The following is a 26,910-nucleotide window of genomic DNA, read 5'->3' on the forward strand; positions in this document are numbered from 1 at the left end:
AAAATATAAATATATATATATATATAATTGTTTAAAAAATTATACCAATAATAAATAAAAAATAAATTTATGAACATACATCCCTGTGACTTCACACACTTTACTTTTTTTTTTTCAATTATTCTATTTTTTATTTTTAATTATTGTTTGTTATTAAAATTTTATTCTTTTTTTTTGTTTTTTTTTTTTATAATAATAATTTTTTTTTTATTTTTTTTGTGTTGGTGTTGAAACGACACAATTGTGTTATGTTAAAACTACGATAGTGATGAACAACATCAACAGCAATGATACTATAGAAGAAATACCACCCCCACCAGACCCTCCCGAGCCAGATGAATGTTGTGGTAGTGGCTGTACAAGATGTGTATATGATCTATATGAAATACAATTAGAGCGTTACAATCAGATGAAAGAAAAAATAATAGAAAAGAATAAATCAATATTAAAACAACAACAACAACAAAACCAAAAAGTAAAGACTGATAATGAAAATCATATAGTTGAATCATTAAATAGTATTAATATTAAAGATAATAATATAAAAAAAGAAGAAGAAGAAGATAATGATGAAGATAATGATGATATTAAAATAGAATATTTAGGAGATGATAATATTGCAGCTAGGGAATATAAAGGTTTTATATGTGAGAAGCTAAGATATGGTAGAATAACATCGAGTAGTAGACGATTGACAAGTAGCGATTCACCAGAGCAAGTCTATCACATGGAAATAGAAACGAATGAACCTATCGAATATGAACCAGGTGACTACATCAATATACTATGTCCACAGGATTCAACAACAGTAGATAAGCTCATAAAGAAATTGAAACTAAAAGATAATCAAATCATTACAATTAAACAACAACAACAACAACAACAACATCAACATCAACAACAAAATAATATTAATAATAATAAATCATTATCATCAACACTTTCACTACCATCAATTATATCTATTAAAGATCTATTTACATGGGTTCTAAATATATCATTCGTTCCACCACAATTCTTTTTAAATCAAATGTCAAATTTTTGTAATGGTAAGTTGTTGAATATATATATATATATATATTAGTTGATATCATATTGTATTCATTTATAAATTCTAATAAACCTGATTGAATAACTTTTAAAATAATTAAAGACAAGAATGATAAAGAGAAACTATTATATCTATCTAGCAGAGCTGGTACACCACTTTATAATGAAACGGTAGTTCAACACCATATTGGATTCCCTACACTCTGGAATAAGTTTAAATCGTTTCAACCAACAATGGAATTCTTAATTCTCAACATACCTTCACAAAGCATGAGACAATATTCTCTTGCAAACTCACCTCTTAATCAATCTCAAGACAACATTGCACATATAACTTTTAAATTAGTTGTAAAAAATAAGAGTAATAATAATAATAATAACAATAGTAATATAAACTATGGACAATGTACATATTGGATGTATCGTTTAATAGATTCATTAGATAATAATAATAATAATAATAATAATAATAATAATAATCATAATAATTTAATTATACCATTCGAAATCAATCATTCACAACATTTCAAATTACCAGATGATTTGAGTGTACCTTTAATATTGATATCAACGGGTACAGGTTTGGCTCCGTTCCGTGCGTTTCTTCAACATCGGTGTCATTTGATAAAGGTGAACGGTGACAAGCATATTGACCATCAGAAACTTGGACAGTGTTTGTTGTTCTTTGGATGTAGACGTAAGGATTGGGATCTTCTCTATCATGATGAACTACTAGAGTTTGAAAAGGACCGAACCATTACCAAGCTGTTCATTTCCTATTCGAAACCGGTGGAACCCGCGCTCACCGAGTCGAGTAAAGGTCGACGCTACATCAACTACCACATCGAAGAGAATGGCGAGCTCATTTACAATCTGGTAACAAAGAAACGTGGTGTCATCTATATATGTGGTTCATCCGAAGGCATTGGTAAATCATCAATACAATCGATACTCAATATAATTAAAAGATATAATAAATTGCAAAACAACAACAACAACAACAACAACAACAACAACAACAACAACAACAACAATAACACGAGTAGTAGCAATAGCAACAACATAAATGTTGAAGATGAAAAGACAATTTTAAATCAGTGGAAAGAAAATGGTCAACTTAAAATGGATATTTACAACTAGCAAAAGATTTGCGAATATCATGATTACCAGACTCTGTATCGTTAATAATATGGATGAAAAAAAATAAAAATATTGATGATATATTTTTTTAGAAATTTAAGTTTGCAAAACAAAAAATTAAACTTGCAAGTTTCGAAAACTTTAACAACAACAAAACTACACCCAATTATTATTATTATTAGAGCAAATAACCTCACCCCATCATTTGAAAGTGAACAATCAAGTTTAACCCACAAAATTTAAATTATTTATTGTCACAATTTCCATCAATTTTCAATTTTTTTTATTTTTTTTTATTCAATAACCAACAAACAATCACTTCAATTTTTTAAACAAACATTATTCATTTCTTCTACATCGCAAAATCAATTGAATTAATACATCCATTATCTCAATTGTTCTTTTTTCTTCCAAGCAATACTTTGTTGACAATAAACACATAATTTCTTTCTTTTCTTTTTTTATTTTTTGTTAATATTTAATTTATTTTGTTAAACTTTTTATCAAATATATATTTTAATAAAATCAAACTTTTTTATTTATTAACAAAACATAAAAAAAAAAAAAAAAAAAACCTATCTATCTATTTTTCTATTGCCAATTTATTTTTTTATTTGTATTTTGTCTAATCATTTAAAATATAATTATTTATATTAATACAAAAGATATATATATAAATAATTTTATTAATTAATCATTAGATTCTGTATAAATATATAAATAAATAACATTTTAATAAAAAATAATTGATAGATCTTTAATCATCTTCATCAGTCATCATTATCTTAGATTAGTTATAAAAACATTTATTATTTTTAAACCAAAATAAACATCCTTCAAGAAATTTCAAAATTTAATTAAACAAAGTCCGATCAAAAAAGGTCAGTTTCAAATGAGGAAAACTTTTTATTTTTTCAAAACATAATTTTTTAAATTTTTTTATTATTTTCATTACAAGCTTCAATCAAGAATATTAAATTAACTTTTTTTCATTTCTAATGTTTGTTTAATATGTTACTTGTTTGTCATTCAATTTCAAATGTATTTTGAAATTTATTTGTGTTTAGATTAGTACTATAGATTAGATTATATATTCGAACCAATTCTGCATCATAGTTTTATAGTAGTATTACAATCAAATAGCAAACAATGGGTCCAAAACATAATCGTGGAGGCAAATCACCACAAGGTGGTCAATCTCACCAACAACAACAACAACAACAGCAGCAGCAACAACAAGCACCTCCACCAGTCCAACAACAAGCACCTCCACAGCAATCGGCATGGGGTAAACCACCTGGTTTTGATCAACAGTCGTCGCCTGCTGGTGGTGGCGGACAACGTGGTGGAAGAGGTGGAGGAAGAGGTGGCAGAGGTGGACAACGTGGTGGTGCTCCTGCTGTCCGTGAACAACATCAACAACCTGAGCATGAAGAAGAGGTGAAATGGACACCGACACCAACTACAACCACTACCACAACAACCACAACAACCACTCCCTCTACTCCGACACCATCTCCACAACCAGTGGCTGCTACTGGTGGCTGGGGACAAGGTGGTGCCGCTGCTGTCATCAAATCTGCATGGGGACAGCCACCACCCATCCAAGCAGCTGTCTCTGCACCACCAACTACAACCTCTGTCCAACAACCAGCTTCCACATCAACAACCACCACAACTACAACAACAACTACTTCCTCATCATCATCTTCTTCTTCTTCTTCTGCTGCTGCTGGTGGCAGACAAGGTAGAAGTAGAGGAGTTAGAATTGAGGATATTGATGTTCAAGGTTTGGCTATCAAAAAGTCTGGTGTTGAACCATCAGCTCAACAAGCAATACAATTGATTGTCAACCAATTCCCATTGACTTTTAAAAGTCAAAAGTTATTCCAATATGCTGTTGATTTTACTGTAAGTTTATTTATAATTCATTTTTAACTCTGGATAATCCTCTAATTTTCATTGTTTTATTTTCAATTAAAATAATTTTAGCCAGCTGTTGACAATCGTACAACTAAATACGATATGTTGCAATCGATCGTTGATCAAATTGGTTTGTTCCAATATGATGGTGTAGGTGTTTTGTATTCAACCAAAAACAATCCAACCCAATCATATAAACTTGCCGGTAGTCAAACAATTCAAATCCAATACGTAAAGGAAATCACCAAGAATGATCCTGCATCCATCCATTTCTATAATATTTTATTTAAAAGAGTAAGTTTGGAAAATAATTTATAATTATAAGTATGTGTACTAACAGTTCTTTTGATAATAGTTTATGAGAGAGATGGGATTCTCTATTATTGGTAGACAATACTTTAGTAGTCAGAAAATTCATAGTATCCCACAGCACAACCTTGAAATTTGGTCTGGTTTCTTCACATCGATCAACTCTATTCAAGTTGGCACTTCGCTTTTGGCTGATGTCGCTCACAAGGTGGTTAGAACTCAACCAATCAATCAATTGATTCAGGATAAACTTGCCAATCGTGCTACCAATGCCGATATTGAAAATCTTTTGATTGGAAGTATTGTCATCACCAAGTACAACAACAAGACCTATCGTGTAAGTGGTATCGCCTGGAACAAGACACCAAAAGATAAGTTTGAATCTAGCAGTGGTCCAATCTCATTCATTGACTACTACAAAAACAACTATCCAAAACACAAGGTCACCAATATGAACCAACCATTGTTGGTCTCTGATGTCAAACATAAAGGAGCAGTCGAAAGGATCTATTTGATTCCGGAGCTCACTTTCCTCACTGGTATGTCCGATGAGATTACAAGCAACCGTCACATTATGATGGATCTATCGAAACACACCAACACAGAGCCAAGATCGCGTATGGAAGAGCTTACCAATTTCATTTCGACCATGAGAACACACCCCAAGATTAAAGACACCATTGAAAAGTGGGGATTCAATCTCGGTGAACCACTAAAGGTCGATGGTTTGAAACTTCAAGATCCTGCTATTGTACAATCGTTGAACCAACTCAAGGGACAACGTTGGTTGGTGATATCTGGCGATCGTGATCTAGATGTCGCCAGAGAGTTCTCTGACAAGTTGTGCAAACTGTCGTCACTTGCCAAACCCGATATCATCCAAGTTGAAGGAAAGGTATTCGATGCCAAAGCTTGGTCTGAAACCATCAAGAAAAACCTTGGTAAAGGCTACATCTTCTTCTTTTGCCTTATTCCATTTGGAAAAGCAGACGTTTATGCTGCCATCAAAAAGAGTACACTCACTCAGTTCAAAGCAATCACTCAATGTGCTTATGCAAAGACACTTGGAATCACCGGAATGGCAGTGGCCAAGAAGATCCTCCACCAATTGATTGCCAAGCTCGGTCGTAGTCCATGGAGTATCTCCAATCCAGTCTACAAGATGCCAAAGCATACTATGATCGTAGGAATCGATGTCGGTCACAATTCCGATCAGAGAGGCAAGTCGGTCGTCGGTTTCTGTGCATCGATCGACTCGGAATACTCGCTCTATCACACCACAGCCATTGTCCAGTCCACTCCGGGCAAGGAGATTGTCGAGTCGTTGAGACCATCGATGAAAGGTGCACTTCAAGCATACCTCAAGAAGAATCAAAGACTGCCAGACGTCGTCATTGTCTATCGTGACGGTGTTGGTGATGGTATGCTCGACCTCGTCAAAAAGTATGAGATCTCAGCGATCAAAGAGGCATTCAATGACATTCCATCGATTCACGGTCTTCATCCAAAGCTGATCTACACCGTCGTCAAGAAGAATACCAACTCGAGATTCTTTGACATCAGAAATAACTATGGCAATCCAGTTGCCGGTACCCTCGTGGAAAAAGGTTGCACTCATGCCAATTGGTACGATTTCTACTTGGTGTCACAAAAGGCGCCAAAAGGTTGTGTCAATCCAACGCACTACCACGTCATCCATGACGAGTCTGATATACCTGCCAGTACATTCCATCTATTCACCTACCATATGTGTTATATGTATTACAACTTTGATCAATCCGTACGTGTACCAGCTCCATGTCAATACGCTCATAAATTGGCATTCCTCATTGGTCGTACTGTTCACGCGCAAGTCGCCGAGGAACTCAGTCTCAACTTGTATTTCCTTTAAGAAATAAATAAATACAAAACAATCTCTAAAATCAAATATGCTAAATTTTTTTCAATGATAGTGAATATAAGATAAATTTATGTTATTAATTTATTTTTTTTTAATTATTTTTTTTTAAATTTAAAAAGTGCGCCTTTTTTTGAATTTTTTTTTAAAATGCATTTGATTGCTTGGCTCAATAGTCAGTTAGTTTTCTAGAATTTATTTATATTATTATTATTGTTTATTTTATATAATTGATAGTTTGTTTTACAGGTTTATTTATATTTATAAATATAGGAGAATCTTTATTAATTTAATTAATAATAAAGTGAGAGAATATAGTATAAATAAAATAAAATAAACAATGACAACTACAAGATCGAGTAGAAAGAAAACATCAGCAGTATCGAAATCGCTGGAATCTCTAAAGAGAGCTAAAGCCGGTGAGGAAAAGAGAACTGATCAAATCTCTGAAGATGAAGAAGAAGATGATCAACAAATAGAGAGCGAGGATGATCTTCAAGATAAGATTGAAGAAGTAGACAAGAAAAGAAAAGATAGAGATTTCGTTGTTGATGATGGTATGTATTATCATTCTGTTAATATCATTTAACAACTTGTTTTGATTAACTTTTTGCAAATTGAAATTTAGATGGATTTGGATATGGAGAGAGAAGTGATGCCGAAGAGGAAGAAGACGATTACTCTGGTGAAGAGGCAGAGGTTGCCAATTCCAGACGTTCATTGAAGAAGAAGAAGACCGATGCCAATTCAAAGTCAAAGAAGAAGAATGCTGCAAAGTCAAAGGACGATAAGAAGGATGATAAGCAAGCTGCTGCCACTGCTGCTGCCACCAAGAAGAAAGATATTCCAGAAGCCAATAGAATGGATCAATTCTTAAATAGAGCATCGGCAAAGACTGGATCTTCAACATCCACAACATCCACTACTTCGTCGTCCAACTCTAAAGCATCAACAACTACAACAACAACATCAAGTTCAACATCAACAACATTGGTAAGTAACTTACAATCAAGTTCAGAAAAACAGACACTCTTTCTAACTAAAACAATTGATTAAACTTATAAAAGGGTGAAAGATTACAAAAGGCAAATGCAGCAAAATCAAATAATGAAGATGAGTTGGAATTGTATCTAAATGATTTACAAGCCAATCCAAATGCTGATATGGATATCGATTCAATCGAAGAACAAAAGCATCAGTTGGAGATGGCAAAACAAAAGGAACAAGAAGAGGCTGCAGAGAAGCAAAGATTGGAGGAAGAAGCTGCTGCTACTGCTGCAAGAGAAGAGGAGGAGGAGGAGCAACAGAAAGCAAAAGTAAAGGAAGAAAAACAAGAAGATCTTGATAATAATAATAATAACGAAGACTCTGAACCAGTAACAGATTCAACAACAACTACAACAATTGACGATATCAAGAATGAAGATAATGGTGATGTAGATTTCGAGTTTGATTTCGAAGAAGAACAACAACAACAACCACAACAAAAATCACAACCAAAGAAATCAGCAACATCCAAGAAGAATGCAGCAATTGCCAAGCCTCTAGCATCAAACAAACCCATTAAGCTCTCTTTAATTTCACCAAAGACATCCACTAATGATTGGTGGGGCAAAGCTGGATCAATCGAACCAAAGTTGATTGAAAATCTCATAGTTAAAGATAGTAAGTCTTAACAAGATAAAACACAACACTCTATTCAATTATTAATATATATATATTAATCTAATTTATTTGTATAGTGTCAAAAATAACAACAACAACAAAGAATGAATTACAATTCTATTATTTAACTGCATCGGAAGAGAACAATGGAAATATCTATTTGTTTGGAAAGGTTCGTTCGGTGGAGAACAACGTTGAGACTTTCAAATCTTGTTGTGCAATCATTGAGGGCATGAAGAGAAATGTGTTCCTGCTACCAAGAGACTATATCTTGGATGATAATGGAGAGCCAACTACAAAGGAACCGAATGAACAGTTGATTCGTGCCGATGTCACAAAGTTGATGAACTCACAGAAAATCACTGGTTGGACACTGAAACCTGTCGAGAGATCAATCTGTTTCGACTACAAAGTGGAGGGCAAGAACCAACCACCCGGTAAATACAAACTCTGGAAACTCTGCTATCCAGCCGCTTTCTCTGCACTGAAGAACGAGTTGACCGGATCCACCTTCCAGGCTGTCTATGGCGTCACCTCCAGTCCACTAGAGCTGTTCTTGCTAAAGAAGAAGATCATGGGACCAAGCTGGCTGTCGTTGGCTGACTTTAAACCTGCTCTGTCTATGAGTGAAAAGACTTCGTGGTGTCGACTGGAGGGTAAGGTCGACAGCTACAAAAAGGTGAAGCCTGTTGCCGCCAGTGAGCAAATGCCGTCGCCACCCGTTGTAGTAATGTCGCTCAGCACCAAGTCGTTGAATAGTGCATCGAATCCAGAGATATTGATGGTCAGTATGGTTGTCAACGAGTCGATATCGATAGACGGTGCGACCACCGGTGCTAACCAGTCACGCGTTAAATACCACACTGCACTGCGTCATCTTAACAAAGAAGTACTGCCACACGATTTCAACCAGAACAAACAGAATCTCAAGGTTTTCGTTAAGGAACATGAATTGCTCAGTCACGTTGCCAACATGATCATGACAGTCGATCCAGATGTCTTGGCTGGACACAACATCACCGGATTCGACTTGGATATCCTACTGCATCGTATGAAAGATCTAAAGGTGATGGACTGGTCATACATTGGTAGATTAAGAAGAAGAGAATTCCCAAGACTCAGTTCCAATATTGGATCATCCGAGAATCAATACCAGGAGCGACAGGCCGTCACTGGACGTCTCATATGCGACAGTTACCTACTCTGCAAAGAGTTTCTCCAAAAAGAGAAATCATTTAAACTCGTTGAAATCTGTAAGACACAACTCAACATTGATAAAGAGGAAATCAATTATTTAAGAATTGAATTATATTATCAAAGTTCAACAAAGTAAGTAAATTATATGAAAAAAAAAAATCTTATTTTTATTAATTAATTCTTTTTTTTTTAGGTTAAATACATTAATTGATTTAAATGAAAATGATTGTCATGTTATCTTTTTACTCATGTTTAAATTGTCATTCTTGCCATTGACCAAACAATTGACAAACTTGGCCGGTAATCTTTGGAATAGATCACTTGCTGGAAATAGAGCAGAGAGAATCGAGTATTTATTGTTGCACAATTTCCACGCCGAAAAGTTTGTCTTGCCCGATAAGATCTTTAGCAAAGACAAAGATTTCGGAAAGAAGAAGGCAGCGTACAGTGGAGGTTTGGTACTTGATCCAAAGGCCGGATTCTATGACCGTTATGTTGTGTTGCTGGATTTCAATTCGCTGTATCCATCGATTATCCAGGAATACAATGTTTGCTTTACAACAATTGAAAGAAAGCTACGTGAAGATGGCAATCGCTCTATTAATGGTGGCTATGAATCGGCGCAACCTCCTGCTTCTTCGGTATCGCGTGGTATTCTCCCAACGGTTCTCCAACGACTGGTAGCCAAGAGAAGAGAGGTAAAGCGTTCGCTTGCCAGCGAGAGCAATGAAGAGTTGAAACAGCAACTCGATATCAAACAACAAGCCATCAAGTTGGTTGCCAATTCGATGTATGGTTGTCTTGGTTTCAAGAGTAGCAGATTCTATGCGTTGCCACTGGCAGAGTTGGTCACCCGTAAAGGTAGAGAGAATCTACAAAAGTCATCGGAAATCGCTGGTAGAATGAACTATGACGTGGTGTATGGTGATACCGATTCGTTGATGATCAACACTGGTGTATCCACCTATAACGAAGCAGAGGCAATCGGTTTCGAAATTAAGAAAAAGGTGAATGAACAATACCGTGGAAGTGTCATGGAGATTGAGTTGGATGGAATCTTTAAGAGACTGTTGTTGTTGAAGAAGAAGAAATACGCTGCCCTCATTGAAACAAAGAAAGCCGGTGTTTGTTCGACCTTCATTCAAAACAAAGGTATCGATATCGTCAGAAGAGATTGGTGTGGTGTAACCAAAGAGATTGGAAATCATCTACTCTCCTTGATCATGTCGCCAGACGACAACGTTTCCAATAACCTCCAATTTGAAATCAAGGAATACGTTGAATCAATGGCGCAAAAGATGAGATCGTTCGAGGTGCCAGTGGAGAACTTTGTCATTACAAAGACCTTGAGCTCTGCACCTGAGGATTACAACGATGGAGACTCTCAACCACATGTACAGGTTGCTCTCCAGTTGAAGGCCAAGGGTGAGGTCGTCCAACAAGGTGACCAAATCCCATATGTCATTGTCAAGGGCGAAGACGATTGGGCAAAGCGAGCACGTCATCCAAAGGAACTTGAGAATGACGCATCACTCATCGATTTGGATTGGTATCTCTCTCAACAGATTCTACCTCCACTCTATCGTATGGTAAGCCTCCTCGATGTTGAGGAAGAGAAGCTGGCAACCTTTTTGGGTATGAGTACGAGAAAGTACAGAGCCAACAAACCAAAACATCAAGAAGATGAGGAGTTCACTATCGACAATGAGATCTATCGTTCATTGGACTCTGACGCTCGTTTCTCCAGCTGCACCAGACCGGAATTCAGATGTGCATTTTGTAAATCACTTACGCAATTCAAGGGTATTACCGTAGTCAGTGACAAGCCAATCTGTTTGGCAATCGAAGGACTGACATGTTCCAATCAGGCTTGCAAACAACCACTCTCACCAAGCATTATCAAGAATCAACTGAGCCTGATCCTAAGAGCCAACGTCAAGCAACACCAAGACTACGCAATGAGATGCACAGAGTGTCGATCGGTATCCAAAGACTATCGTAGAAGTGATAATATCAAATGCATAGATCCATATTGCAATGGTAAGATGGAGCAATTGGTAAAATCCGAACAGATTCTCAAACAACTAGAATATTTCCAACGTCTTTTCTCTGTCAAGCATATCAAAGAGCGCTTTGACAATATTGAAGAACACTTGGATGTTCAACAGATCAAACTGCTTAATGAATTGGAAGCACAAGTAAGCAATCTACTCAACAGACATAAAGGAAGTACCTATGAAATCAAATCCATTTTCCCTAATACTCAAATTGGTCAACGCTATTTCGAAAGAAAACCATGGTTAAAGAATAATATCTAAATAACAAACAAATAATTAAATATAATAATAATAAATTTGTCTGATCTGTAAGATTAACATTTTATCGAGAGACAAATTATTTTAAAAACAAATGTAATAAATAAATTATCAATAAAAATCAACCAATTATTTTAATGTAATTACATATTTATTTTACGTATGTTTTCAACTTGAGCTGATTGCGAAGGAGCACAATGAATACGAAGACGACTAACACCACCATCTGGATAAATATTTAATCGGATGTGAGTCAATGTTTTATCGGTGTCTTTGAGCTCTCTTTGGAAGAGATGTCTGTGATGACCGGTGAGAGCTGTGTTTGGTAAGATCTCTGACCATTGACCGGTTGGTACATCGTTTTCGGAATCAGAGTAGATACCATCGATGGAGCATGAAGTTGGGAAATTACCCTTGAACCAATTGGTATCGACTTCTACACGCTTGACACTTCCAGAGGCACCGAGCTTGACAACCAACCAATCGTAACCTTCACCACGTCTACGCTTGGTCTCCCAACCGTCACCCATATTGACAGATCTACCTGGCATAATAATGTTGTTCTTGTTACCGAAATACATGTCACTGCAACCCACTACGATTCCACCGTTTTCAATTGCAGCTAAATCGACCAACTCTCCTGGGATAACCAATGACCAGTCCTTGGAGACCTGACCATAGACTCTGAGTCTGGCAACACCACCGTCTGGGTAGATCTTGAAACGCAAATGAGTCCAACGCTTTGAAGAATCAATGGCAAAGTATTGCTTGCATCCAGGTCCCAAATTTGACTTTGCCAAGACTTCGAACCATTCATTGCTGGCCTCTAATTTCTTGGCGGTTGGCTCACTGTCATCACAGATTGCCTCGATCGATGCAAATGGGGGATAGTTACCGGTGAAGAAAGCGGTATCAATCTCGAAACCTTTGATAACACCAGACATTCCTAACCTAAGAATACACCAATCATAAGTTGGATTATGTCTTCTTGTCTCCCAACCGTCCTTTAATGATTTGTTAGATAAACTAATAACCAATAACTTTTTCAGCTTAAAGTAGTTACTTACCATCCATTTGCCAGTATCTACATATTTACCTTCAGCCCAAATAGGAGCAACATTACTGATTAAGTTTACACATGGAGCAAACCATTGGTCACTGCAACTCAAAACTTGTCCACCGACTTTGTCTGAAAGTAACTCTGCGTAGTTCTTTACAAAGTCTGGAAGTGAATCTAAATTGACTTGGGTATGTACCATATTTATATTACAATTTGATATAAAATTAAATTAAGATTTAGATAGAAATAAAAAAAAGATATTATTATTATTAAGATTGTATTTTTCAAAAAAAAATTTGACAAATTAAAATGAATTGAAGATTGATTGTTTTTAGAATTGCAAATTTTAATTAAAAATTAATTAAATTTAATACAATATTTTTTAGATCTGATATTATTGTAATCTACCAGAGACCAAAAAAAAATAAAAAATTTCCCATTCCGGGTTAAATATGAATCTGGTCATATTCAATATTTTTTGAACTGATCATTCTTTGTTTTACAAAGTCTCTTCTCTTTTATTGAATAAAACTCAAACTTAATCTTTTCAGGTATATTCTTATTCAGTTAATCAAAAATATACAATAACACTTTTATTAGAAACTTTCAAATCTTAAATAGTCAATAATATATTATAACATATATATTTTAAATTATTTTGTTTGATCTTTAAGTTAACTGATAAAAAAATTTTTAAGGAAAATATACTCTTATCTTTTATTTTTTATTCATATAAATCAAAACTCTTTTTATTATCTTTATTTTATGTATTCTAGGATTTTAAAAATATTTTGACCGTCAGTGATTCGACGGATCTATTCCGTAGTTCAGCTTAGGAATAAGTATTCCTAATAATTAATTTCATTGTGACAGGTGCATATCATAACTGATGGATTGACCTATATCGTTGAAAACATTTTCAAACTCATCTTTTAAAAATATTAATAAATATCATGAATATTGAAAATTGTAAATAACTTACCTCACTAGTTGATTATCGCAATCAATAGATTTGATTAACTTGTTTTGGTCAATATTGTTTAAACAATCCAAAATATAGTTAAAGTTGCTTCACCATCTCAGTTACATTGAGTACTTCTGAATAAACTCTGAATATTTGCATCTGGAAGAATTCCTCGGTAGAGTTTTATTTATCTTCCATTTATTGAAGACTTTTATAGCATCTTTAATTTTCTTTCTAAAAAAAAAAACAGTTGTTAGATAGCCAATGATTCAAGTCCAAATAAAGATGTTAGAGACAGAATGAAATTTTATAGTATGTTGTATCAATATTTAATTAATGTTGTAATGAATGACGATAACTGTGAACGGACTAATAAAACATTTATAATTTGAATATTTTCAATTCTCCAAAATATTTATATATTTCTTGAAACAAATACAGAAGAAACAGATATATGAATATCTTGTAAAAATAAAAGGCTTTTAAAGTGAAACTATTCAAAAAAGCTCAAAATTGTTGAAAAAATATTTTGATTGTGGGGTATTTGAAAAAAATGGGGTTTTTTCAGGTGATGGAAAACAAAAGATACAGATAAATCTGGATATTTGATTATCTTTTACAAATAAAAGAGTTTATTATAATAAAAGTATCAACCAGGTTTACTCTCCGATGATATTTCTTTCACTTACATAGATACCGTCTAAGAACTTTCTTACGTCCTTATACTTAATGACGGATCTGAGTTGAATATTGGCGCAAGATTGTGAAAGTTTCTCGAGATCGTTACCAACGAGGACGATTTCGTCCTTGACTTTCTCAGTACGGGTACAGGTGACACCCTCAAGCAAAGGAATACGACGGACGATCTTCTCACCGAAGAAATTACGAATTTCGACGACCTTTCCAGCGTCAGTAATAGCAACATTGATTGGGAAATGTGCATATACGAATCTCATCTTGTATTCGAATCCCTATAAATTTTATAAATAGGTTGTTTGATGAGTATGGTGTTGTCTAAAGAGTTGATGATTGTAACCTTACCTTGGTAACACCAGTGATCATATTTTCGATGTGACTGGCAACGGTTGAGATGGCAGCGATTTGATCACGAGTACCGAACCAAAGATCGATGAGGACAGTCTTCTTGTGAAGGTTGATGTCGACTGACATGTGGTTGAAGTCACGCTTCAAGGTACCACGTGGACCAGTGACCTTGACAGAACGTCCTTTAACAGCAACGGTGACTATATAGATAATAATAAATAGAATTAGTTTCCAATTTAATGTCGAGCTAGAGGTGAAATGATGGTGAAAGTGAGTTTCTGAATCTGTCTTCGCTAATCTGTATCGCTTCGCTGTATCTGCTGTTGAGTGTGTAGAATAGTGGTGTGTGTAGTGTAGATGCCATACCTCCTGCTGGAATATCAACAGTCTTTGAGGATTTGATAACTTTCATGAGGGGCTTGTCTGTAGGAAAAGAGTGAAAAGAAGATTATAGTATATCTTGAATACTGCTGACAAACACAGGCGCAAGGCAAGACGATGCGACCACTCAAACCAAAAGTGAATTTTTATTTTTTTCAATTTTTATTCATTTTTTGCAATATCAAAATCCGAACTTTCAAAAAATTTTAGATTTAACATGAAAAAAATTATTTTTGCTCACAAAATTTACTTACACTTTCTATAATAATAATTATTGAAATGTTCAAATGTATAAACATCTTATTAAAATGGGAATATCAAGTAAATTGAATCATTAAGTATTAATTTAAAGTTAAGTTGTTTGTAAATTCACCTAATTTACTTTTATACTAAGACACATAGATATATGTTTGATATTCAAAGTCAAGTAAAGTAGCAAAAGTATTATTAAAGAGTCAACTAAATTAAACAGACAACTTAACTTTAAATTAAATACTTCAACTTTGCCAGACATAAAAAAGTTGTATATACAACTTTTTTTAGTTGAATTTTTATTTTTTTTAATCGATTAACCTAATTAGTCATAAGTTGTTGCTGAGCGAAATTTCTTTTTATAATTTTTATTTTGATTTTTTTATTTTGTTTTGTTTTATTTTATTATATTTTTTGAACAAACTGCATATTTTATCATTTTTTGAGATTTCTTACTTTCTTACTAGATATTGAACTGACGACTACAACTATTAAGTTTTCAATCATTCATTTTTGTAGTTGTATTGTGTGTTTTAAAACTTTTTATACATATTTTTTATAAAAAAAAAAAAAGTACAAAATTAGTAACACTATCATTAATATCAGTTCATTTTTTTGTTTTCTCATTCTCATTTTTATTTTTAATATATATATCTGTCTTGTATTATAATTTTTATACTATATATATCATACTTTTTTTTTTTTTCATTCCTATCTTATTTATTTGAACAACATAATAAACAATCAATCACCGAATTCGAACAATATTTATAGATACACATTACATACTTTCGAAATAGTATCAATAAAAGATGATGATGATGAACAGATTCCGTATTTCTACAATAAGTAATTCAATCTTTCATAACAATAGATTTACGCAAACAACTACAACATTGCAATTCCGTTCTTATTCCACATTAAAGGTTCCATTAAGAGTTGCTATCGTTGGTGCTCCTGTATGTCTTTTTTTTTTTTTTTAATGAATCAATGAATCAGCTTTTTTTTTAAGCTAACTCACTCTACCAATTGTTAATAATATAGGGTTCAGGTAAAGGTACACAATCTGCAAAGTTAGAAAGAGACTATGGATTGAAACCAATTTCAACCGGTCAGATTCTAAGACAAGCTTCACAAGAAGATTCAGAATTGGGTAAAGATATCAAATCGAAATTGGATGCAGGTCGTATGTATCAGTTAATAAACTCTATTACAACTTATCATATAATCTATCTTATTTTAACATATCATCTTATTTCATTTTTTTTATAGAATTACTCTCTGATGAATTTATGTTTAAAGTTGTAAAAGAATATCTATCAAAGATTAATGTATGTATTTTATCTTGATAAATCAAACATATATAGTTATTAATGTTAAATTTATTATTAGACATATTTATTAGATGGATATCCAAGAACAACTCAACAAGCAGAGGATTTAGACAAGTGGTTAGCTGACAAACAGACACCCTTGGATTTTGTGTTATATTTAGATGTTCCAGAGGAGGTATTAATCGAGCGTATTCAAGACCGTTGGATCCATCCTTCGAGTGGACGTGTCTATAATTCGACTTATGCCAAACCAAAGGTACAAGGCAAGGACGATGTAACCGGCGAGCCATTGGTGCGTCGTTCCGATGACAACGAAGAAAAGAAGATCAAGGATCGTATCGAAACATACCACCGTGAGACCATGCCAATTCTCAAACACTACCAAAACAAAGGTAAATTGGTATCAATCTACTCACCAACCTCTGACGTAGGCTATCAATCGATCACCTCACTACTGAATCAATATTGTAGCAATGGTAAACAATTCATTACAAACAACAATAGTACAGCGGCCAACACTTCATCTTCTTCATCCTCCTCATCATCATCATCATCAACAACATTCCAAACTTCGACCAGCTCCACATCATCAGTAGGCGTAAAAACTTCACCATTTTAAAATTTAAAAAGAAAAAAAAATAATAAAATTAAAATTAATTACAATTAAAGAAATATATTATTATTATTTTTTTATTTTTATTTTTTAAATTTTAAAATCAAATAAAAAGATAATAGAGATTATATTTGGTGAATTGGTGTAATGTGGTCAAAAAGTTCACCTTTTTTTCTATTAAAATAAAACAATATGATTCCCAACTTTCACCAGGTCATAAATAAAAAAACATCAAGATATCTTTGAGTTTTTGAAAATGGAAAGTAACTTTCAGCCCACAATTCACCAATTGCACCAATTTTTTTTAAACCACTTTCACCAAAATCACAAAATTCGTATTTTCAACTATTTTATTTTAATTTTTTCAGTTTTTTTATTAAAAAAAAAAACGATAGATATCTGAAAGAATCAAAATTGATTTGCAAATTTTGTGAATTCACCACTGATCAACCTCCCTATTTCACCATAACAAAAAAAAAGAAAAAAAAAACAAAAAAACCCACCATTTGGTGGTGGGATTTTAACAAAAATAATAAAATCTAACACAGTTTGTGGGTATTTTTTCCAAAGTTTTCAAGTGAATGGGAGGGAGAAAATGAAGGTGATGTGGTAAAACTAGGATGGGGAGTGTGATTGGTGAGAAAGATTTTAAAAATAAACTTTTTTTTTTTTTTTCACAATCAAACCATTAAAATTAATTTTTTTTTTGATTTATTTTTTCACTGTTTGGTGAATAACTGGTGAGAGTGGGGAAAAACAAAAAGACAACTAGACACTCTCAACATTTCTATTCAGTTCACTTGTTCTTCTTCTTTCACACAACACACATACAAATACCTATTACCTGCCTACTAACCAATACACACATTGTTATACTACTATTACTTTTGTTCCTGTTGTTATAAATATATTTTTTATATAATAAATACACACACCATCTACACAAAACATAACAAACACGTTGTTATTCAAAAAAAAAAAACTAACTACTTTTTGTTTTTTTAATTGTTTTATTTATTTTGGTCAATCGATTACCAAATTCACCATTTATCTATAACAAATTTGATATACACTCTTGCTTCACTCCTGTTAACTTAACTGACCTCTTCACTCTAACGATTATATAAACAATTTATATATTCTATTTTTATTCTTTTGAATTAAATATTTTATTTATTTATTATATAAAAAAGTTAAAGCATTTTTATAAAGGTTTATTTGAAATTATAAAACCTTTAGTTATTTATTTATTTAAAAAACTATCTTTATATTCATTTTTTTTTCATTGGTTAAAAATAATCTATTAGATTATGGCAGCTGGTGCATCAAGTATCGTTAATGGATTGAATCCAGTAAACGATCCACTCGCTTTATTTATTATTCAATTATTATTAATTGTAATCATATCAAGATTACTTGGATATATCTTATCATATATTTATCGTAAGTAATCAATCGACCAATTAATCATCAACAAATTAATTAACAAGTAATTTTCTTTTCTTTTTCTTTTTTTTTTTTTTAGAACCACCTGTTATTTCCGAAGTTATTACAGGTATTATTTTAGGTCCATCAGTTTTAGGTTGGTCCGATGCATTTGAAAAAAATGTTTTCAGTCCTGGATCAGTAGCCATTCTCAATGTCATTGCCAATGTTGGTTTGATTTTGTTTATGTTTATGATTGGTTTGGAAGTGGATGCCAAGCTTTTGAAAAACAATGTAAAGATGTCTGTCATCATTTCATTCTCCTCGATTATTTTGCCATTTGCCATGGGTATTGGTCTTGCGGCTGTCCTCTGGAATGTCTTGGTTGAGGATACCACTATTTCCTTTGCATTGTTTGCTGTTTTTGTCGGTGTTGCCATCTCTATTACTGCTTTCCCAGTGCTCGCCCGTATTCTCACTGAGCGTGGTCTCATGAGTACCAAGGTCGGTTCAACCTCGTTGGCTGCTGCCTCTGTAGACGATGTCATTGCCTGGATTCTCCTTGCCTTTGTCGTATCGTTTGCCAAGAATATCGGTACTGGAAACGATGGAGTTGCATTCAAGTATGCCGCTCTCTGGACATTCTTATTGTTGATCGGTTTCCTTGTACTCATGTTCACTGTTGTACGTATTGGTCTCAATTGGACCTACCAACGTTTAGTCCGTACCGAGGCTCACAAGCACAACTATATCGTATTCTTATTAATGTTCATGTTCATCTCTGCCTTTTACACAGAGGTCATTGGTGTCCATGCTATTTTCGGTGCTTTCGTAGTCGGTGTCATGACTCCACGTACCAATGGTCTTCATTTGACCATCGTCGAGCGTATCCAAGATATTGTCACCATTATCTTGCTCCCATTGTACTTTACCAACTCTGGTCTCAAGACTCAGTTGTCATCGATCAACTCTGGTGCTGCTGGAGGTTGCACAATTTTGATTATCGTAGTTGCCTGTGTCGGAAAGATTGGTGGTGCCACTCTTGCTGCCAGATACTGTAAAAACTCATGGCGTGAGTCAATCACCGTTGGTTTCTTGATGAACACCAAGGGTCTTGTCGAGTTGATCGTACTCAACATTGGTTTGGAAATCAAAGTGTTGGACAGCCAAATGTTTACCATGTTTGTAGTGATGGCTTTGGTCACCACCTTTATGACCACTCCGTTTGTCCACTTGTTCTACATTAACCACATCGAGAAAAAGTCACGTCAACCAATGATTCCACGTGCCACCGGTAAATTCGACATCCTCTTGTATCCATCACAAATTCTCTCGGCCAGTTCTTTGGTTATGGTTGCCGGTTCAATCATTTCAGCCACCTCTGGTAACAAGAAGTACAAGGTTCGTTCCATCTATGCTGTCGAGGCATCTGGTGATCGTCCATCTACCATCTTTGGTAACAACGTGAACAACCTTCCACAAAACAAGCGTGAGCTCTATGAAGTCATCAATCGAGAATCGACATTGGCCAGTTTGACCGTCAAGCCATTGATTATCAACTCCACCGCCGATATCTCTAACGATATTTGTACAGTTGCCAGACGTCAATGGCCAGATTTGGTTTTGATGAGTGTCGGAAACAACAATGAACATATCTCTGGTGATAATGTTGGTGTTGACTCTTTGCTCTACGGTAGAACCATTCAAAAGGTTCTCCAAAATGTAAAGTCTGCCGTCGGTATTGTCGTTGACAAGGGTATCGATAAGTTCAACAAGAGTCACACCATCTTGGTCATGTACACCGGTGAGGATTACGAAAGCGATGCAATCACATTGGTCATGAAGATGGCCAGAAGAAAGAACTACACCGTCCACGTTGTAACCAACAAGGTCGATAAAGTACGTCAATTGGTTTCATCAAACGATAAGTTGGATGTCGGTAGATTTGTATTCATCGAGAATTCAAGCCCATACCAAGAGGTATTACAACGTTCAAGAAACGAAGACCACGATTACTGGATGGTTGTTGCCGGTCTTCCAAGAGAAGAGGTTACCATTCCAGAGAAACTCATGCAAACTTCCATATATACTTTATTCTTTGTGCATCCATCCAACACTTTATTAGACTCCCACACCTCACTCCAAAAGAGTTCATCAACTCTCCATTTACCAGATGCCAATCATTATAACGAAACAAAAGATACCATCGAATTAAATTCATATGAACATGGTGCTATTTAAATTAAATAATATATATATATAAAAAATAATAAATTAATGTAGATAATCAATTAATAAGATATATTTTTTGATTAATCTAAAAAATCAATAACAATTTTTTACAAAAAAAATCTCTTTAAAATTTTTGATTAGTCCTTTTTTTCATAAAATTCCAACATGTCAGAAAAAATAGATAATTCAATTAAAAAACAGATAAAAGATTCAGAACATATCATTAAAGTGTTACATAATAATTCAAAAGGTTCTACAATATATTTAGTTGGATGTAGTCATATATCAGATAAATCATCAAAGGCTGTTCAAGATTTATTAGATATAGTAAAACCAGATACTGTGTTTTTAGAGTTATCAGAAGATAGAAAAGATCATCTGACGATAAGTGATGAGCAAGTAAAGGCAGAACTTGAGCGTACTCCTAGGATACGTTGGTTTAGCAGTGATCTTTCAATCTTTTTGTTAAGTACAGTCGCTACATTCTATCATTATTCTTCTAAAATCACAAAATATACAAGTGGAGAAGAGATGAGAACAGCTTTTAAATATGCAAAAGAGAATAAGTGCACTGTTGTTTTAGGTGATAGAGATCAAATTCGTAAGTATTAAAACTTTATAAAAAACATTCAATCTATCCATTATTAACTTTTGATCAAATAATAAAAATATATTTGCAGAAAGTTGGACAAAAGCTGTAAATTCAATTGATGGTAAATCATTGTTGAAAATCTATAAATCATTATGTGGAGTGGCCTATTTAGTCAATAAATCAAGTGAATCAGAGATAAGACAGTTGCTTATAAAATATAAAGAGGATTTAGATGATTTGTCAAAAGGTGCAGATTTTGATTTGGATTTCTTTAAAGACTATCCAACACTCTATAAAATTCTAGTCAATGAAAGAGATAGATACATGGCGAGCACACTTCGAGACTCTCCAGGTAAAACTATTGTTGGTGTGGTCGGTAGAGCTCATTTACCAGGTATAGCAAAACACATCAATGACCCAATAGAAGGATTCAAAGTAAGGACTGAGCTTGAAGAAACTACAAGTCCATCTTTTATTTCAAAATACGGTTTACCATTATCGATTGTAGCTGGATTGACTTTGCCTGCAACTTTGGCACTTAGTTCATTTTATACTATCAGGTAAGCCATAGCAATTGATCATTGATCATCAAAAACTAATTAAATTTCAAAATTTTAGAAAAAGAATGTTTCCAAAATCAAATAGACCATCAGTGGTGGTTGGATTTTTATGTTGTATAGGAACAGAATTGGCAATTACAGACAGTTATATATCTGATATTTTCAAAAAGTTGGAAAGAACATCAAACTTGGAATAAATAATAAACATTCTTTGTTTTTTTTATATATACAATAATAATGAAATAATATTTGTTTCTTTATTTTGTTTTGATTAATTTTTTTTTTATAGGTTTGAGAAAGTGGGGAGAGTTTTAATGATGAATACAAAATAAATTCAACTTTTGAGGTTATTATTGTTTATTGAACAATAATAAATGTGTAAAGAGGAGTTGCAATTGGTTGGAAAAAAAATTGTGTGATATATATATCATAAATAGAGTTAGTGGAAAAGTAGATGTTCGTTTGCATTCATCCCCCACTAAATATAAAGTTAACCCTCTCTAGACTGTCATACCCTCTTGTGTAAAGTGTTTGTTGTTATTTTGTTTTTGGTGTGTATTTCTTTGGTTGTGTGTGTTGGTGTATTTTTAAAGCTATCAAAATCATATGTTTGATTAAAATGTAAAAGACATTTTGGTTGTTTAGTTGAAGTTCGAGTTGAAATAAGAGTTGAATCCTCCAAAGTTGGAGGTGAAATTGTTTGAAAAATGAGAGAAAGAAGAGTTGGTTGGATTATTGACATATACAGGGTCCTGATTGTTAAAGTAGTGATAGTTGGAGGGATTTGAGAGGATGTTTGATGTAAAATTGTTGTATGATTGGGTATCAGGATTGAAATCTTCATTCAAGAATGAATTTGGATAAGAGTTGGTCGAAGAGTGGACGTTTATCGGTACGTTGTAGGGGTTTGGTTTTACCAGGTTGACTTCGTTGGCGCGTAAATCGATATTAGCTATACTGTTTATGGTGGATTGGAGATTGAAATCAAAATTGTTGTTCATATTTGATCCAAAATAAGAGGTGAAGATGTTGTTGGTGTTGTTTTCATTATCATTTACAGAGTTGAGGTGTTGCGAAGGTGAAGTGTTTGGATTGTTAGTTATACTGTTGTTACTATTGTTGTTATTATTATTATTATTGTTGTTGTTGTTATTGCCGTTGCTGTTGTTTGGTTGGTTGTTTGTATTGTTATTATTATTTGAATTGGGTGGATTGGAGGTGGATATGGAATTTCCATTAGTGACGTTTAATGGCGTGTCGTTAAAAGACTTCATTCCAACTGCGCCGTTAATTATGTTGTTGGAAGGAGAGTTGTTCGAATTGAGGTTTCCGCTACCAATGTAGTTGTTCGAGCTGAGATGAGAGTTTGGTATCATTGTACCATTGACAACCAGCTTGCTATCATAGGTTTGACCGCTTACAATTAAATTTACATTCTTTTTGGCAATACCATTGCCATTGTTGTTGCTGTTAATCGTTAGGCTCGGATTAACATGATTGAAGGATGGATTGGGGTTTCCGTTCGAATAATCCAAATCCTTTTTCATGAGAGGCTGAGCAACTGTCGGGTTGAATGGTTTTGGTTTGGATAATAATTGAGAATTATCATATACATTTGGGCTGTTTCCATTATACATGCCTGTCGTTCTTTTGTTGTTGTTGTTGTTGGGGGTTCCCTTTCGTTTATTCTTTGCATATTTGGAATCAAACGAATGATTTCTTTAAAAAAATAGGAAAATTAATAATGACATTAAAGATTAAATCTTGAACTAGTTTAAATATTTACCTTGAAAAGTTACCCATGATCTTTTCTTTTGATTCATTACTTAAACTTTGAATATCCTCTTTATATAATTTGGTAGCTCTTGCCCACTTGATTAATAGGGGAAAAAAAATTAGTTAATTTGATTGATAGGAAAAGATCTGTTGATTGATAATTTACTTCAAGTTTAAGAATTCTACCATCGAGAAGGATTTCTTGTTTTGACAATTCATCAAAGGCGGTGAATGCGTGAGATTTGTTCTCAAACTCGATGAAAGCAAATCCTCTAGTCTTTCCAAATTTATTTTCGGGGATTTCGCACCTTTCAAGAGGACCATATCTAAAAATGAGAGAGGAAAAGAAATTAGAAATTGATTAATTTAATCAATTATAAATTAAACTTACTTTGAAAAGATTGTGGAAATAGAGGAAACGGGTGTAGTGTGTCGTATATTACTGACATAGATAGTGCTAGATGTCCTATCCATGAGGTTCAAAGATAGAGCTGAGACTTCATTCATCATGGTTGCGGCTTTCTATAGATACAATTTCATGATCCACACCGACAAGGTTGAGGATAATGAATTGTTAGTAATGTTGATCAAAATATAAAGTATAGTTGTGATTTGTGTAAAGTGAAATAGTAGTAGTGTAGGCGTTAACTATTTTAATAACAAAAAAAAAAAAGAAAGAACAAAATAAATATAGAAAACAACAAAAAGAATAAGAAAACAACAATAAATTTAAATTATTGTTTTTTTTTTTCAAAATTGGAAATTGAGGACATAAATAAATTAATAATTATATAAGATTAAACCTCTTTGAGGAAGAAAAACAAAAAAAACAAAAAAAATATAATATTTTTAATTAAAATGTGGTGTGAGTGGAAGGAAAAAAAACAATATTATCATATTTGTTTTTTGTTTGTTTTTTTCATGTGGAAATAGTGGTCGGGTGGGGTTGGATTTTGTTTTTTTTTTTTTTTTTTTTCATGAAACATTTGGTGTTGATGGTGGGGTGTGTGAGTGTGGTTTGATGAACAATCTCAGTTTGGCAAAATAAAAAAAAACCTTACCTTTTTGTTTTGTTGTTAAGTTGGGTATTAAAAAAGTTGCTGGTTTTTCAATTGAATCAAAAGTGAATTTCTTTAAAAAATAATTACCTTTTTTGATTGGTGTTTGATTAAAAATGTTGTTTTTTCAGCAGTATTATGTTGTTGTTTTGATTTGATTGCTGATGTAGTGAAGTTTAAGATGAGTTACAAGAACCTGATTAATAAATAAATCGTAGTCGAAACAGGGATAATGATCGAGATCGGTATATGCAGTGCGAAATATGCTAAACTATATTTCTAGGCACAGAGGAGGAGTAGAAAGGAATAATTGTCTTCAAACAGCTGGCTTTGTGCAAGGATCGGACTAATGATTGAAGACAAAGATTTTAAAATCTATAATCTTGTATTCCCTATTATTAAATTTAAAAATTAGATTAAACTAATCTATTTTTCAAAAAGAATCCCTTTGTTAAAAACTATTTAATACTTACAATTATTCGGACAGTCGGACAGTCCTCTTGTGATAGGTGAATATAAATTAAATGAACAAGTATTTCTTCTTTTTTTTTTGTTTCTTTTTAGTATTTATTTTTTTAGTTTTTTGCAAAACAATTAATTCTTTGTTTGGAATGTCAAGATTGATGTTGCTAATAAATTTATATTGATGATTTTAATAGGTCAAAGAACTATCATCCATATAATAATTAAAAAAAAAAATGATTTAAATTTAAATTGAATGTTTGTTTTTTTTTTATGTTTTTTATGTTTTTTAAATTTAAACAAAAACAAAATGTTTGATCAAAATGAATAGATAGAGAGATAAGAAGTAATATATGATGATGTTGATGCAATTATGATTATAATATGTTTATTTATAATGATGATGATGTGGAAGTATGGAGGATGTGGGTGGTTTGTATATTGCGGAGATAGAGGAAATAGTAGATATAAGCAGTTAATGTATATATTTAGCTATATAAACATAGATGCGATTATTATAAATATCTTTTGTATTTATATATAATGAATATATAACACAATATGATTATAATCTATCCTCACTCTCTTCTTTTCTCTTTCTACTTTTTTTTTTGATTATATTATTTATTTTATTTTTATTATTATTATTTTTTTTGACTGTTACAAGCACCTTTAAATCTTGGTTCTTGTGACACTTTAGATCTAAACTTGATAAATAGAAATAATGATAATGAGAAGGATGAGATATAGAGAAATAACAAATACAAAATTAAACAAAACTCTCTAAATTTGTTGTTGTAAATATTTGTTGTCTTGACACAATATATAATGATATGCTATTCTATATTAATACTTGTGTTACTGATTTTCTACTGTTTGGTAGAGTGTTTTGTTATTTGATTGTTATTATTGGCAAGTGTTTTGATAACTTTTGTATTTATTTATTTTTTTTTTTTTGTTTTAGTGTATGGGTTTGTTTATTATATTTTAATTTATTATAGTCAATTTATAAATTTTAATATTATGTTGTTGGTTAACAAACAAACAAAAATAATAAATAAATTTACTAAATACTTTTATATTAAATGATATCTTCTCTCTCTCTCTCACACACTGGAAATAAATTTATAAATAATATTATTTTTATTGTTGTTGTTGTTGTTGTTGCTGCTTTGAAGATTGTAAATATAAATATACATATGTATGTTGTGGTAATGTTGTTGGTTTATGAAAATGTGGTAAATTTACCTTGAGTGGTCAATGTTTATTGTTAGAATGGATTATATATTGGGTTGTATTATTAATGGATAAATAATATTCTTAAAAAGAAAAACAAACAAGAAAAGGATTGTTATGTCATAATAAAGAGCCTAATGGATAGAGAAGTATAATTATAATTAATAAATCATTTATTTAATTCTCTTTATATTATATTTATTTATTTTTTGGTATCAATCTCAATTTTAACTCATTTAAAAAAAAAAAAAAAAGTACATCATGCATTCAACAAACATTCTGTTCTGTTATATATACACATGTGTACTGTTGGTGGTGGTGGTGGGTGAAAGTGTTGATAGGTGGAGTGAGTGGGTGATTTTTATGTCTATTTTTTTGTTTCTAGTTTTGATGCAACTATATAATATATATTTATAGTAGTGTAT

The 26,910-nt window shown here is 32.8% G+C and overlaps 9 protein-coding genes across 9 annotated transcripts; 6 read left to right on the plus strand and 3 right to left on the minus strand.

Annotated features, from left to right (window-relative positions):
- Nucleotides 1-268: 268 nt before the first annotated feature.
- On the plus strand, nt 269-2,190 carry PPL_12470 (uncharacterized protein; the record flags this gene model as incomplete). Its single annotated transcript, XM_020583201.1, has 2 exons — nt 269-1,049; nt 1,154-2,190. 2 exons carry the CDS (start codon nt 269-271, stop codon nt 2,188-2,190), a joined length of 1,818 nt encoding a protein of 605 aa, XP_020429388.1.
- Nucleotides 2,191-3,339: 1,149 nt separating this feature from the next.
- agnD (argonaute/piwi family protein) lies at nt 3,340-6,402 on the plus strand (the record flags this gene model as incomplete). Its single annotated transcript, XM_020583202.1, has 4 exons — nt 3,340-4,101; nt 4,183-4,407; nt 4,469-6,300; nt 6,375-6,402. 4 exons carry the CDS (start codon nt 3,340-3,342, stop codon nt 6,400-6,402), a joined length of 2,847 nt encoding a protein of 948 aa, XP_020429389.1.
- A 257-nt stretch (nt 6,403-6,659) lies between these two features.
- polA1 (DNA polymerase alpha catalytic subunit) lies at nt 6,660-11,499 on the plus strand (the record flags this gene model as incomplete). The annotated part of the gene is made up of 5 exons (XM_020583203.1): nt 6,660-6,876; nt 6,948-7,312; nt 7,387-7,984; nt 8,062-9,313; nt 9,375-11,499. The coding sequence occupies 5 exons, from the start codon at nt 6,660-6,662 to the stop codon at nt 11,497-11,499; spliced, it is 4,557 nt and encodes a 1,518-aa protein (XP_020429390.1).
- Nucleotides 11,500-11,639: 140 nt separating this feature from the next.
- allC (allantoicase) lies at nt 11,640-12,755 on the minus strand (the record flags this gene model as incomplete). Its single annotated transcript, XM_020583204.1, has 2 exons — nt 11,640-12,500; nt 12,564-12,755. The coding sequence occupies 2 exons, from the start codon at nt 12,753-12,755 to the stop codon at nt 11,640-11,642; spliced, it is 1,053 nt and encodes a 350-aa protein (XP_020429391.1).
- A 1,098-nt stretch (nt 12,756-13,853) lies between these two features.
- rpl9 (60S ribosomal protein L9) lies at nt 13,854-15,704 on the minus strand (the record flags this gene model as incomplete). The annotated part of the gene is made up of 5 exons (XM_020583205.1): nt 13,854-13,889; nt 14,210-14,491; nt 14,562-14,764; nt 14,931-14,987; nt 15,662-15,704. 5 exons carry the CDS (start codon nt 15,702-15,704, stop codon nt 13,854-13,856), a joined length of 621 nt encoding a protein of 206 aa, XP_020429392.1.
- Nucleotides 15,705-16,009: 305 nt separating this feature from the next.
- adkB (adenylate kinase family protein) lies at nt 16,010-17,150 on the plus strand (the record flags this gene model as incomplete). The annotated part of the gene is made up of 4 exons (XM_020583206.1): nt 16,010-16,156; nt 16,242-16,383; nt 16,470-16,528; nt 16,590-17,150. The coding sequence occupies 4 exons, from the start codon at nt 16,010-16,012 to the stop codon at nt 17,148-17,150; spliced, it is 909 nt and encodes a 302-aa protein (XP_020429393.1).
- A 1,304-nt stretch (nt 17,151-18,454) lies between these two features.
- On the plus strand, nt 18,455-20,810 carry PPL_12476 (Na+/H+ antiporter; the record flags this gene model as incomplete). Its single annotated transcript, XM_020583207.1, has 2 exons — nt 18,455-18,587; nt 18,670-20,810. The coding sequence occupies 2 exons, from the start codon at nt 18,455-18,457 to the stop codon at nt 20,808-20,810; spliced, it is 2,274 nt and encodes a 757-aa protein (XP_020429394.1).
- Nucleotides 20,811-20,966: 156 nt separating this feature from the next.
- On the plus strand, nt 20,967-22,150 carry PPL_12477 (TraB domain-containing protein; the record flags this gene model as incomplete). The annotated part of the gene is made up of 3 exons (XM_020583208.1): nt 20,967-21,402; nt 21,482-21,953; nt 22,012-22,150. The coding sequence occupies 3 exons, from the start codon at nt 20,967-20,969 to the stop codon at nt 22,148-22,150; spliced, it is 1,047 nt and encodes a 348-aa protein (XP_020429395.1).
- Nucleotides 22,151-22,594: 444 nt separating this feature from the next.
- Nucleotides 22,595-26,752, minus strand: PPL_12478 (uncharacterized protein; the record flags this gene model as incomplete). The annotated part of the gene is made up of 7 exons (XM_020583209.1): nt 22,595-23,369; nt 23,567-23,672; nt 23,753-23,825; nt 23,896-24,001; nt 24,121-24,251; nt 24,786-24,860; nt 26,744-26,752. The coding sequence occupies 7 exons, from the start codon at nt 26,750-26,752 to the stop codon at nt 22,595-22,597; spliced, it is 1,275 nt and encodes a 424-aa protein (XP_020429396.1).
- Between the last annotated feature and the right edge of the window lie 158 nt (nt 26,753-26,910).

Source organism: Heterostelium album, assembly GCF_000004825.1.
Source record: "Heterostelium album PN500 unplaced genomic scaffold PPL_scaffold10, whole genome shotgun sequence".
In the NCBI taxonomy this organism is placed as follows: domain Eukaryota; phylum Evosea; class Eumycetozoa; order Acytosteliales; family Acytosteliaceae; genus Heterostelium; species Heterostelium album.